We start from the raw sequence: 13,326 nt of genomic DNA, 5'->3' as shown, positions 1-13,326 counted from the left end.
ACTTTGCTTTTGCCTAACTCTTACAATATTAACACAGCCAGACATGGGCTGGTCTGTGACCTGAGGAAATGCAAAGCACTTTGGCAGATAAATAAATAACATCATTCTGAAAACAAGGAGACTTTTCTTGTTTGGTTTGCTGCTATGATTGGGTTTCTAAACAAAATGGAAATGCGTGGCACGATTAAAAGCATCATCTCACCTCTGCAGAAATCAGTCATTCTGCACTCCATCCATGGATCAATACCAGTCAAATCTGGGAAAGGGGGGGATTTGAGTGCCATTTGCAGAAGGCACCTGTGCAATTCTGCATGCAAAAATGAGCAGATGTGCCCTTAGCTGCAGAGTTTGTTCAGTTACACACCCAACACCACCCCGTGATGGCCCTGGCCATCGGGAGCACGCATCAGGCACATGAAACACTTCTCCTGCCCTGTTCCAAAACTCAGGTCTCCTCACAAACTGAGACCCCAGCTCCAAATACACAGCACTTAAAGCCCGAGGTGTTAATTCCCTTCTAAACCATTCCCCACCCAGTGCACCCAAGCAGCTGGCAGTGCCCCTGGCCGGGGGGATGGGAAACACAGGGTCACTGCTGTGCTGCACAAAGAGCAGAGCTCTGCACAGGTGAAGGCTGCAACACTGCTCAGTTGTGCTGAAATCAAGGGATACACTGACAGCAGAGTCAGAAAGCAAGGCAAATTCTTTAAGGATTCTGTAGGTGATCACCTGTAGATACAACATATCTATACAGGGGAAAATCAGTGCAATTTTGAAATTTAGATCTTTCAACCTGGGATATGCTTTCTTGAATTAAATATTATTATAATTATGTAGCACTAGATTATTAGCAGGAAGAAGAGAGATTCATAGGAAAGAAATAAGATCACTTTTTTATTCTTACCCAGAAGCCAGGCCAGAGATGGGCAGTGATTTCCCAGGTCCTGCAGAGGATGAGCAGCCAAAGCCCAGTGAGAAACCCGTGGTGCCCTGTGCCCTGCTGCAGGGAATGCTGACCCTGTCCTGCAAGCACCCCAAACTGGCACATCAGGCACCACTCAGCAGCTGCAGCACCTCAGTTCCCAGCAGCACTGCAAGCTTTGCCTTTTCACTGCTGGGCTGTGGAGCCAAATTTTCTTGGGGATTTCTGGTTTGGCCGCTGCACATCAAAATGCTCCGTGCAGTGCTGGGCTTTGCAGATGAGAGCAGCAGCATCTGCAGCTGGTACTGGTGTGTTTGAAGAGCCCCAGTAAGAGCCTGTGTGAGCCCAACTGCTCTAGAGAGTACAAGGGAGTCATTTATCTCCCATTCACCCCAACTGAGCTCTGCCTGTCGGGCATTTAGGTCTTTCTCCCTGGGATGGACAAAGCTGCATCTTTAAAGCACTTTCCTGTCTGGACAACGCAAGCCGTGGCCAGGAGGAAAGTATAAACGTGGGGAATGGATTCTCTAGGCTTGGGGGGTTTATCTGCTCCAAAGCACTGGGCTCGCCGGGTCTCTGAGCTCAGGGTAAGCGGGGCTTTGGTCCGTGACTGTGGATCACCGGCTGTGTCCCCTGGAAGTCACCGGGGTGTGCATGTGTGTGGCCAGCTCGGTGATTCACACTCATCCCGGCCGGCAGCCACAGGCGGGAAAGCAGAGCCCGGCTCGCAGCGCTAAACGAGAAGCGAGCACAAAGCCGTGAGCAATCGCTTCCTCCCGCGCTCCCTTCCTGCTGCCGTGCCGGAGATAAGCGGGGCCGCCCGGCGAGCGGGGCTGCGCTGCCCCGGCCCGCCCGCCCTCCTCCGCTCCGGCCGGAGCCACAGCCCGGCAGCCAGCCCCGCGCCGGCCCCACAGCTCCCCGAGCCTTTCAGACCCTCCGAGACGATGTTCTGGGCCAACAGCCCCGTTTCTGTTCCCCCTTCCTGCTGCAAGCGGCTCCAGCCTCGGATTTGGATCGTTAATCCCCATCGTTAATACCCGCTGACCACAATGATGTCAAGGATTTTTTTGGGGAGGTCTTTGCTCAACAATGCTCATGTCACTGCATTGTCTCAGGGAGAGTGGCATATCAATAACTGTCAGGAATTCAACAAAGACCTCGTCCAGCCACTGTATCATGTAGCAGCTCCTCTGCCTGCTTCACTTAGAGCTGACATTGAGCAACAAAGCCCAATCTTCTCACATGGTTTTGTTCAATTTAATGTACTTGGGACACTGCAAAAGAACGCAAACCAGAAGGAAATCTTTGCCTTAGTTCCTTTTGCTCCCTACCGAAGCTGTCTAAAAAAGCCTCTCTACACAATCCTTTGAACATCTGATTCTGCTAAATTATTATTTCTTTGATACTCAGTTTTAAGTGTTCCTTATTTTGGTGACAGTTTAGTCAAAATTCCAAGGGCTGAATCTCACTTGCTCTGCTGTTCCTTACAGTAAATGACAACCAGACTCCCAGTGTCTTACTGGGATTTCTGCTTTCAGATCTGGTTAATATAATAATAATTAATGTCTCTGTCTGGGACAGAGACAGAGACAGCAGCTCTTGGAAGAAAGCAGTCAGGAGGGTTTGCTCCTGACTGACCTCACACCACAGTGTAAGCAAGTTGTTTCCTCTCTGGGCTCCAGTTTCCCTGCCCCTGTGAAGAGCTGCTGTTTTCAGGATGCTTTGACTATCTCAGATCATTTTCCTTGAGCAACAGCAGGCAGGAGAGTCCTGTGCCCCCTGAACACCTTGAGCCTGGTGAGCAGGACACCCCCCACCAGACAGGAGACCTGGCTGGGAGCCCTCACCTGGCATGGGCACTTCCAACTGCACAGACATCAGTCTTGAGAGAGCAAGGGAGAACTGGAGGCTCAGCTGGGCAGGGAAGCCCATGAGCAAAGAGCTCTGGTGGGAGTTTAGAGGACACTGCCCACCCTGGGGCGAGTTCTGTGCTGGAAGTGCCCACATCTGAAATTCCAGTTTTGTTTTACAGCACACTGATCCCCCATGGACAGTCCTGCAGCGAGAACCTACAGCAAATAATAACTCTATCTTGCATCTGCCTTTTCCAGGAGTATTTCTAGCCCACAAAACCTGCACAGGCAACCCCTTTAAACCAGCTGGTACACACTGCTTTTTTTTCCCCCCACCTCTGCCAAAACTCCTCTCCATCAAAAGCAATGTATTCTCAAGTAGGCTCAAAAGTTTCAGTGAGAGCTTTTCGTTCACCTCCACTCAGAATTATAGCCATGCTTGCAGCACAGCACGGGGGCTGCTGACCTGCCCTTACATTTGATGGCATATTGGTTCTGAAGAGAATTTCCCAGATGCAGCTGAAATCTCTGGTTTGGCCACTGCACATCAATTCCTGCAGCAGCACATGGAACAGCAGTAAATAAATCCAGGGCCCAGAGCTCAAAGCTCAAGAAGCCCCTACGAGGATCCCACTGTGCAAACAAGCCCCGTAGCCTGCAGGTAAATCAGGTGTGAAAGGTGCAAGTGCTTTGTCACACCAAAACCCCTGCAGGAGCCAAACCCAGCTCCAGACCAGGCGGGTGGTGGCACAAGGATGCTGTGCAGCACCAGGCAGGTCCAGCACAGCCTGGCCTTGCCCTTCCTGGCACAGGGGCCTGGGGAAGGGGGGGAAAGGACAAACTCAGCTGCTGGGATGTGCCCTGGGCAGCAAACCCCCCTGGGAGGGCTGACAGGGTTTCAGCAGCCGAGGCTCCAGCCCGGCCCCACGTGTGAGAGTGCGAATCACCCCACGAGCTGTGATTTGGTTTTGAGTTTCCATCAAAGGCTCTGGTTTCACTAACACACCAATGAATTAGCTGAATGTTGGAAGTCACATACAGTTAAAAGTCAGAGCCCCATGGGAAGCCCAGGCTAAGAAACAATGTCTCCTTTGACTGCGAAACCACAAGAAAACACAGACGGCAAAATTCAAATATAAAAGGAAAGTGGAACATACGTTTGTTATTGTAAAGCAGCTCCTGTGAGCTCCACTAACAACTCTGCCATTCCAGCTTCTTTTTAATAAGAAAAATAAAAAGAGGCAGTGAAAGTCACCACAATTTTTAAAGTTAAACCCAGGGGAACGTTGGGCTGGCTGTGCTGAACAGGAGCCCCTCTCTGCACAGCTTTCCTGCTCGGGAGAGGAGAAGCAAGGGGGAGCCAGGCACACAGGGGTGGAGGGGCTGGGGGTCCCTGTGCCTGCCCCTGCCCTCACCTGAGCACTGGGGTTTGGCAGGCCTGCTCTGCATTTGGATGTTGTACCAAGGTAAACAGCTGGGTCATGGATTTAATCTCTGCCATTCCACTCCAGGGTTCTGTTTGCTCTGCCACCTCTATCCCAATCACATCCACAAGCTCTTTGCACAGGAGCAGCCACTGCCTTTCCCAATGGACAGGCTCTTGCCCAGCCTTGACTGGAGCAGCTGGGTACAAATAACAGCTTTGGGAAAAAAGAGCTGGGAACCAAATGTGCCTCCCCCTCCTCTGTGGTCTCAGTGACTAAAGGATGGAAGGAACAGGAAACTTCAGCTTTGTCCTGGCTACAAAGCATCTCCTGGCTGTTCTCAGCACCTTAACATCCAGGGGATATTCACATCCAACTCACACCTCTAAAACCTGAGCTTCCCTACAGTTAACAGGAGCTGTGGGCTCCTCCCAGGAGTGACTCAAACACCTGAGCTGGGAGCCTGTGCTCCTCCACGGGACTCTACATAGCCCTGAAATCAGACATGGGAACATTCCATGGCATGCAGGCCTTCTCCCCCTCCTCCTGGCACAGCCAATGTCCCACTCCACCTGAGGCTTTGACCACCAGGCCCCTCTCCTGCCGTGCTTGGAGAGCACCACTGGTGCAGAGCCTTGAGCACAAACGCCAGGCGTGACACGTGAAGAAGAGGAAGCAGCATCAGAAAGATAAACCACAAGATAAGGCTTGGAGGATATGAGATCTGCTGGTCTGTAGCTTCAGAGCACCCAAAAGAAGAAATCTGCATGCAAAATGCATTTTCCAAAAAATAAATATTGCAGGGCAGCGCCGTGCTGCAAAAACCAGCCAAGATCTCTTCTGCCAGCAGGGTCAGCTGGGTAATTAGTCATGTGGAGGGTTAATTGAAGGCTTTTTTTAAAATCAGATTTGTTCCAAAAGAGATTCTATTTTAGAAAAATACTGTTTACATCTAACAAGAACACAAAAGTTAAACTTCACAGAGGGGCAAGAAAGAGAGGGGGAAAAAAAAGATCCCTTGAAGCCAAATAACTTCTGACATGAAAACTTTGGATTTTACTAGCCTCCCCCAGTCTGAGATGTCATAAACCATACAGGTGCAACTATCTCATTACTTGGCATCCATATGAACCTGGTTATGTTCAAGTGAACAGAAATTCAACAAATACTTCCAGCTTTACAAGAAACCTTCAGAAAGAAACTGTCCATATTTTCCCCAGATGCAGACCCAGCTGTGCAGAGGCACATCTGCTCAGGGAACTCAAGGGGACATTTGAATTTATAGTTTTAGATCCTGAAGCCTGATGGCAAATTATGATAAAGCTAGCAATATTGGTTCCTGTCCTCAACAGAAAATATAAATGCCTCTTTGATTGACATTGATTGCAGGAAGGAAACAAATTCTATTTCCCCATGTCACAAGAAACTCCTCCACTGCAATAAGGACCCTGTTGATAGGAATACCTGGGGAGGGTAAGTGATACTGTAGTTGCAAGCAAACTGAGGAAGGAGCAAGTGCTGACTGGTATCATTCCTGCTTCTAGGCAGCTTCAAACACACCCCAGGAGGCTGTGAGCTTGTCAGACCCAAACCAAAAAGCCTGCATTACTGAGGTCTGGCAAATGGGACTGCTGTTTATTATTACCCTGCACCCTTTACTCAAATACCCAGGCCATACATGTAAGTCCAGCTCCATCAAAGCCAACAAATTCATTGATTTAACAATTTATGGCTTGATTTTAAAAGGGGGTGAGCCTGCAGGGGAATACTGAACATATGCTTGAAGTTAGGCACAAATCAACCCAGTGAAATTAGTGGTATTGATCACATGCTTGAAATTACACATAAATGTTAATGTTTTCCTGGTTCCTGCAAGCCCTGAGCGTGTCAGGAACATCTGTGGGATGCAGCCAACTTTGTTTAGTGAAGGCTGAGGCTGTGGCTGACCCGTTCAGCTTCCACACATCATTCCAGCACTCTCCCACTGACACAGCACAGCCCCGACCCCAGCCTGGCTTTGGCTTTCCTTCAGGAAACATGGGCTGAAAACAGGGGAAATGAGGGAAATGACTGATGTGCCCCCACTTGGCTACACTGCAGCTACTCAGCCAGTATTTTATACCACCCTTTGAAAGGTGAAGGAAAAGCTGTTCACACTCCAAACAGAAGAAGGGTTCAGCTCATTCAGCTCTCAGGTCAGCAAAGGGACGAATTTGTTCTCTCCACCACTGGCAGCCTGAATGTTGCTCACATGTTTCAGCAGTGACTTCCCAGGCACCTTATGACAGTCGTGACAGGGGATCACACGAGGTTTATACAGCCCAGAAAAGGCAGCAAACGCCTTGCCCACATTTCTGAGCTTTCAGAAGCCAATCCAAACCAACCCCTCCCGAAGTCCTGGACTTCACCGCGGCTCAGCTCACACCCTTTAAGCGCATCCAAAAGCTCACAGGGCACTCCTCTTCCAGGGACAGCCCCCAGCAAGCATTTCAGAGATGACCTTGCCCCCCCTTTTCCTCCAGGAGATCCCCAGGCCTTACCTGGACCACGGGGTGGCCCCCGGTGGGAGCCTTGACGGCGCCGCGGCTGCCCTCGGTCTCGTAGTGCGCGCGGTGGTGGGGCTTGGGCTGCACCTCGATGCGCAGCTCGTAGGGGCCAGACTGGCTGCACAGGGGCCACTCCAGGGGAGGCAGGGACTGCACGGGCAAGCTGGGACACAGACAGAGAGACACACCACCAGGGCAACTCCTGAGAACCTCATTTCTCAAAGCCTGGTCCCGGTCCCTCCTTCCTCCCACCTGAAACATTCAGGAGTCTGCTTGAACTCCCATGAGATTCTGCTGAACTGCTCACACCTGACTGCAAGCTCTGCTGAGAAGACAATTTCTGTGGGCCCATCTCCTTGCAGAAGAGAGTCAGATATTTCTGTTTCTTAAACAGAAATATCTGTAGCAGTTACATTTTTTCAAAGATCCCCCTCTTTTACCCAGCTTTTGTTTTTTCAAAGATCCCCCTCTTTTACCCAGCTTTTGTTTTTTCAAAGATCCCCCTCTTTTACCCAGCTTTTGTTTTTTTCAAAGATCCCCCTCTTTTACCCAGCTTTTGTTTTTTCAAAGATCCCCCTCTTTTACCCAGCTTTTGTTTTTTCAAAGATCCCCCTCTTTTACCCAGCTTTTGCTGTGTGTCTCCAACTTGGATCAAGCATAGGTATTGTGAAATATCAACTCCATTTGCCACTACCTACCAGTTGTGTAAAATAACAGTTGTAAGATTTCCATAAATATTAAAATGCACATCAATAAAATGCTAAGTATTCTTACCTGGTACTAGTTTTCCTGTTATGAGACTACATAAGGGTTTATGACATGAAATGAATACACTGCAATGTACAACTAAAGCCTGCACTGGATTTTAAACCACTCTCACTCTTTGAGCACAGGCTGCTGCCAGGACCGGTCTGACAAGCCAAGGAAGTCACAGCCTGTGCTCTTTCACTCCCAGTTTGTGTTCAGCAGGTCAGGAACACCCTGGGACAACCTCAGTGCCAGCAGGATGGCACTGACAGGGTGCCAGCAGGGACTGTGAGCAGAGTCACACGCTTGGCACCCTCGGTCCTGGCAGATGCCACAGAGCCAGCCAATGGAGGGCTGAGATTTGGGCTAAGGACAACTGACAATTAACAACCAACACTAAGTCACCAGCACTGACTGAATGCTCAGCCTGGCCTGGAGCAGTGAGCTCTGCTTGGAATCAGGCATTACTTAAAGCATTTTCATCCTTGAAGGAAATTTGTAAGTGACTTTACAAAAGCAATCCCACCATTTTAAGAGCAGCAGGATGGCACCAGAGTGTTCAGCCTTTGTCAAAGGCTGTCTGCAATCTGCTATTTAGACAAATAATTTCAACACTGTGCTATCAATGAACCTCTTTGGTGATGCTTCTTCAAAGCCCTGACTTTTTCATCTCAGAATCCTAATGAACCAGGCTCCCATTAACCAGTGCTGTCCCTGAGCACTCAGCTCTGGCCTGCAGCAGGACCTGCCCCAGAAAACACTCCCTAGGGATCATCAGCCGTGACAGAGGACACCAAACCGTGAAAAATATGGAAAACACACCCACAGGAAGGATTACATACCTGCAGATTGGGATTGCAGGCACCAGCTGCTTCGGCCAGGATGGAGGAACCAACAGAATGGGTTCTGGGGCTGAGTTTCTCCTGTCCTCCTGCTCACAAGGCCCGTGGAAGTCGACAGTCTGAAAGACGTGACACTGAATGCTGTTTTTGTGGGAAGACATGGATGAAGGATCGGGGCTGGTTTTCCAGATCTTCGTGGGGACGCCACAGGAAGGATCCGTGGGAAGGCTGCTCATAGCATCCATGGCAAGGGGAGCGCTGGCCAGCTGCGTGTAAGTGACTGCAGAGGTGTCTTCTCTCGGGGGGAGGCGAGGAGAGGGCTGTGGAGAGGGGCTCCGTGACTGCCGAGGAGAGGAGCAGGGCAGCTGGGCGCTGTAGAGCCCGGTGCAAGAGAACCTCCGCTTTGCACCTGGCGACGAGGACCTTGAGTTGGGACAGGGAGATGGTGAGTGGCGTCCCAAGCAGGCTTCCTCCGTGGTGCTTGTTCGTGGTGACATTATTGGAGAGGTTCTAGGAGAATAATGAGTATGGATGTTTTGAAACTGTGGACAAAGGTCATCACTAGGACCATTATTTGGTGAAACACATGGTGAGGTGCAAGGAGATACATTTGTCTCTGAAATGAAACTTGCAGAGGAGCCGCTACTAGCTGGGCTCAGACACAGTGGTTCTCTGTAGCCCTCAAAGCCAGGGACAGGCAGGGTAACCCTCGGGCTAGTGGTGGCTGAGTTTGGCTGATGTTCTGCCAACAGAACATCTGTGTCTCTGCTGCGGAAGGGACCCCCCGAATGAATCAGTTCATGATATGGAGTTATTTCAATCCTAGGGCTCGGAGCAGAGGCCCCTGCAGCGTTGGCAGGGTGTGTAGGTGTTGGCCCTATGCTATCTGGCTGTCCATATCTGCCCATGGGGTCTGCAGGAAGGCTAGGAAAAGGCAGGGGGCATGGCTTGAGGCCACAGTCCAAGACATCATGAGCGTATGTAACTCCAGAGGGTGGGCTGTTGGTTTTATGTGGAGTCGGTTCTTCTGGAAAAAGAAGGGTCTCTTTAAGACTGTAAATATTGTTACAGAAGCTGAGCAATCACGGATTAAAAAAATGCATATTTATAAACTGGTTGTGATCTGATATTAGCTTATTATTTAATTCTTTTTCACTGCAGTTAATGCCTGTGAGAAGTACTGGACTAAGAGCCAGGGAAGCTCAAGTGCTCAGGGCAGGTGCAGCATGGACAGAAGCACTGCAAACACCTCCAGCCAGGCTCCTGCTGCTGGAGCCTCACCTGAGGGATCCCCTGGGCAGGTCAGCAGTGTGTCAGCCCCTCTGTCCACAGCCTCCTGCCAAGGACACCCCCCAGGTGCTGTGACTTCGGTCACATTTTGCCAACCAGGAGCTGGACTGAGACCAGCACATCACAAAATCCCTTCCAAACAGGTCTACATAAAACCAAATGTTGAGGAACAGCTTTTGGAGAAGGGAGAAACACCTTCCTTACACAGCCAAACCCAGCCAGGAAAGGCTTCATGAACCAAAGCTGAGCTCAAACTCTTCAATTGAAAAGTCAGTTCTGTGTGATGATTTGTTTGGCCCTGTATCATGACAGCAAGTTTGGTGACAGGTTTCATCTGAGTCAGAAAACACATTCACAAATATTTGTTAGGGAAGAGAGAGAGGGAGAAAGAATCCAGCCCTGTGGTTAAGGGCAATCACATTCCAATTTCAGCCCAGGGAACATTTTCTGACAGGGATTTTAAAATACACAATAACAAGTAAGTGCTCAGTAGAACTCTCTCTCTGCTGGTACCAAAAATCCTCAATTTGCAGAGATTCCCATTTTGCAAACTGTGCCCAGGTTGCAGAGCACAGGGATGATTCCAGGGAACACAGAATTCCCACCAGCACTGCAGAGCCCAGCTCCAGTCTGGTCCCAGCACCCAAGGGTGTGCAATGGCAGTGGCATCCCAGAGAGCAGGGCCATGGCAGGTATTCCCATGGACATCAGCTCCTGGAGCTGCCCCAGCCTGGGAGCTGAAGAATATTTGTCATCACACAAAAACATGCAAAACATTACTAGGATTTGTACATGTTTTAAGGATTTCAGTGTATCCAGCAGGAAATACCTGAAACATCTCCACAGTTTGGGATGAATTCACCCAATCTGCTTGCTCTGGGCACAGATCAGTGCACATCATAGGCAGAGGGTTTCATTTAAATATTTAAATTACTGTTCCAGCATTTTGTCTAACTTCTACATGACATTAGACAGCAATTCCCATGAGAAAATACTATACAGAAAGCCAGGCAGGAGCTGACTGTGCTTTCTGCAAAAGTAGCAGAAGTTCCCAGTGAAACTTCTACATGCAGAGAGATTTTGACTTATTTTCAGCAGGCTTCTGTTCATTTTTAGGAACTGCTGAGCCTTTGTGTTCAGAGGGAAACCCCCAGAACTGAGCAAACAAACCAACACACAGAATGGCTGGGACAGGAGGGGAGCTGCACAGGACAGTCCAGCTTGCACGTTTCTTAAGGTTCCCTCTGGCTTTTAATCCCAGCACACAGCTGTTTTGGGGATAGGAAAACAGCAACGAGTCACCGAATTGTGAGCCAAACATATTTTTAGCACTGTTGATTTCAGAGCTTTGGCACTCAGGAGCAGTGTGTCATCCCCATCACTCAGGTCTGACACATCAAGCCTCGAGATTCCCTTTGAACAGAACTGCTCATGTCTGCACAATGAGCAGAGAAACACACCCCCCAAAGCCTCAAAGCTTCGCTCTAGGGACAACCACCCCCATCCCAGCTGATGCCAGGGGGCAAAACCAGCCCCAGGCAGAGCCAGGCTGGATGCCAGGCTGGAGGCAGGATTTGTGCAGTGACCAGCAGGAGCAGAAACCTCTCCAGGCTGAACAGCTTCACCTCAAGGAAGAGGTGAGCCTTTCAGCTCCCCATGCAGCACACCCACAGCTAAAGCTGCTCCCCACACACACACCTTAAACTGAATTATCTGTGCCAGGTACAGACAACAGGTACAGACCCAAAACTCAGCCAGCAGCAAAGCCAGCGGGGGGAGGCTCATGTTGGGTATGGGAAAAGCAAATGTATTTGTATGTACACGTGTCATTTTAAAAGTCTGCTGAATAAAAAACATACCCTTCACTCACAGTGACAGCCCATCGAAACCCAGGCTTCAGACAGCCCACATTTTCTCAGCTTACCCCTGAAACACTGTGTCTCCAAGAGCACTTTCACCCCGGCATTGCCCCTCCCGGGGGACCCGCGTTGCAGGTGTGAACAACAACGTTCACACACACACACACAGAGCAAGCCCCAGCCTGCCCCTGCCAGCGGGGCACAGCCCCGGCCCAGCAAACACCCACAGCTCCCGTGCAGCAGCAATATTTACTTTCCCCGCATGCCAAGCTGTCAGGGCACGGGCCCGCGGGCACGCCTGCACACAAAGCCTGCCCTCCCCGAGCCGCGGCCGTGCCGGGGAGAGGCTGAGCCCTGAGCCACGGGCACGGCTCCGGCAGGAGCTCTCCCGGCCCCGGAGCTGCACAATGCACGCACTGTCCCGGCCGCTCCTGCCCACGCCGCTGACGCCGCGGTCTGTCCCCATGGCAACGCCGGGGATGCTACAGCGGCTCTGACCTCACCGGGGAGGGATGCGGGGCACCGCGCTGAAGCAGCGACTGCTGCTCCCACAAATAAACGGCTCTTCCATGGAAATCGGCAGGAATTCTGCTTGTTGCTTCAGCAGGAGGGGACTGGCTGCTCCGCTCCAGCCAGCTCGGCTGAGGTCAGGAATCTGCTCGAGGGAAGGGCAGGGCAGAGCCAACAGCCCCAGGAGAGGAGCATCACCAGCAGCAGCAGCTGCTTCTGTGAACAGCGTCAAGCCCTGTCTTTGTGAGGGGCAGAGGATGCTGGCCAGAAGCTCAGCTGCCTTCTCTCTGCCCTTGCAGATGCCAGCGAGGACACAGAGCCCAGGACACAGCAATGGCTCCAGGCAGATGGCCCCAGCACCACTCAAGCTTCTCCCTGAGCTGCCAAGGCGAGCTTGGGTAGGGCAGCAGGAGCTCAGGGCAGCAAACTTCACACTGCTGGGCCTCTGCCACACTGGGATGGCAGGGAACAGCCCTGCCACCCTCCAGCTGGGCTCCCCAGGGAGGGAGAGCCCTGTCAGAGAACAGGTACGGGATGGATCAGCCCAGCAAAGGTGCTTTCCATGGACTGAAGGGACTCAGAGATACAGCTTTGCTCCCAAGGCCGTGCCACCATCCAGAGTTCATCCATTTCTGCATACTGCATCCCAGAACACAGCTGCAATACTCCAGCTAAGGACTGTCCTCTCCCCTGCTGTTCTGATGGATATCTCACAGGCAGCTCCTCAGCACGGGCAGCTCCAGCACTTTCCCCCTCCCTGCACTCCAGCATTTCCCAGCCTGAGGTTTCACTGCTGATTCACCTCCTGATTCAGTACCAAAAGATCCTTCTGCTTTCACAGGGGGTTAAAAGAAAGCGAGTCTCACACCCAGGCAGCACTGGCACCTCCTCATGCCCTCAGTCAGCTTTGCTGTCAGCTTGTGTCACTCAGCTCCTCTTCCTAGAGCAGTCTGGCCCAAGCCCTCTGGGATCCCACCCAAACTGCCCACAAGCTGCCAGCTCTCACTGCCCCCTTTTCCCACAGGTGTCACCCCCATGACTGTCTCTCTCACCACAGCACAGAATGAAGCAGGGGTCTGGATGCTCCTGTAGTGCAAATAACCACCAAAGAACTCCTCTGGCCAGGCCCAGGAAGGGTGCAGGCAGCTCCACCAGCCCTGGAGAAGCCAGGCAGGCTCCTCAGGGGGAGACCCTCAGGAGTGCCCTTAGGAACCCAGGGAGAGTTGAACCACAGGTGAATGATATCAAGGGATTTCCGTTCCAAAGGACTTGACCCTTGATTTACCAAACTCCCTTTCACACATCTCTGAACAGCAGAAAGGAAAAGGAAAAG

The 13,326-nt window shown here is 51.2% G+C and overlaps 1 protein-coding gene across 4 annotated transcripts in view; it reads right to left on the bottom strand.

Annotated features, from left to right (window-relative positions):
• NFATC2 (nuclear factor of activated T cells 2) overlaps positions 1-13,326 on the bottom strand; it is a 78,691-nt gene that overhangs the window by 61,387 nt on the left and 3,978 nt on the right. For 2 of the 4 annotated variants that reach the window (XM_059862330.1, XM_059862329.1), the window contains exons 2-3: positions 8,335-9,361; positions 6,740-6,908 (exon numbers count right to left, since the gene is read on the bottom strand). In XM_059862330.1, the coding sequence (XP_059718313.1) occupies positions 6,740-6,908; positions 8,335-9,361 (1,196 nt within the window). The remainder of the gene's footprint in view (positions 1-6,739; positions 6,909-8,334; positions 9,362-13,326) is intronic. The other 2 variants (XM_059862328.1, XM_059862331.1) reach the window with 2 other exon arrangements.

This window comes from Haemorhous mexicanus, chromosome 18, assembly GCF_027477595.1.
Source record: "Haemorhous mexicanus isolate bHaeMex1 chromosome 18, bHaeMex1.pri, whole genome shotgun sequence".
NCBI lineage: Eukaryota > Metazoa > Chordata > Aves > Passeriformes > Fringillidae > Haemorhous > Haemorhous mexicanus.
The sequence above is the reverse complement of the archived record's forward strand: the minus strand, read 5'-3'. Positions and strand labels throughout refer to the sequence as shown.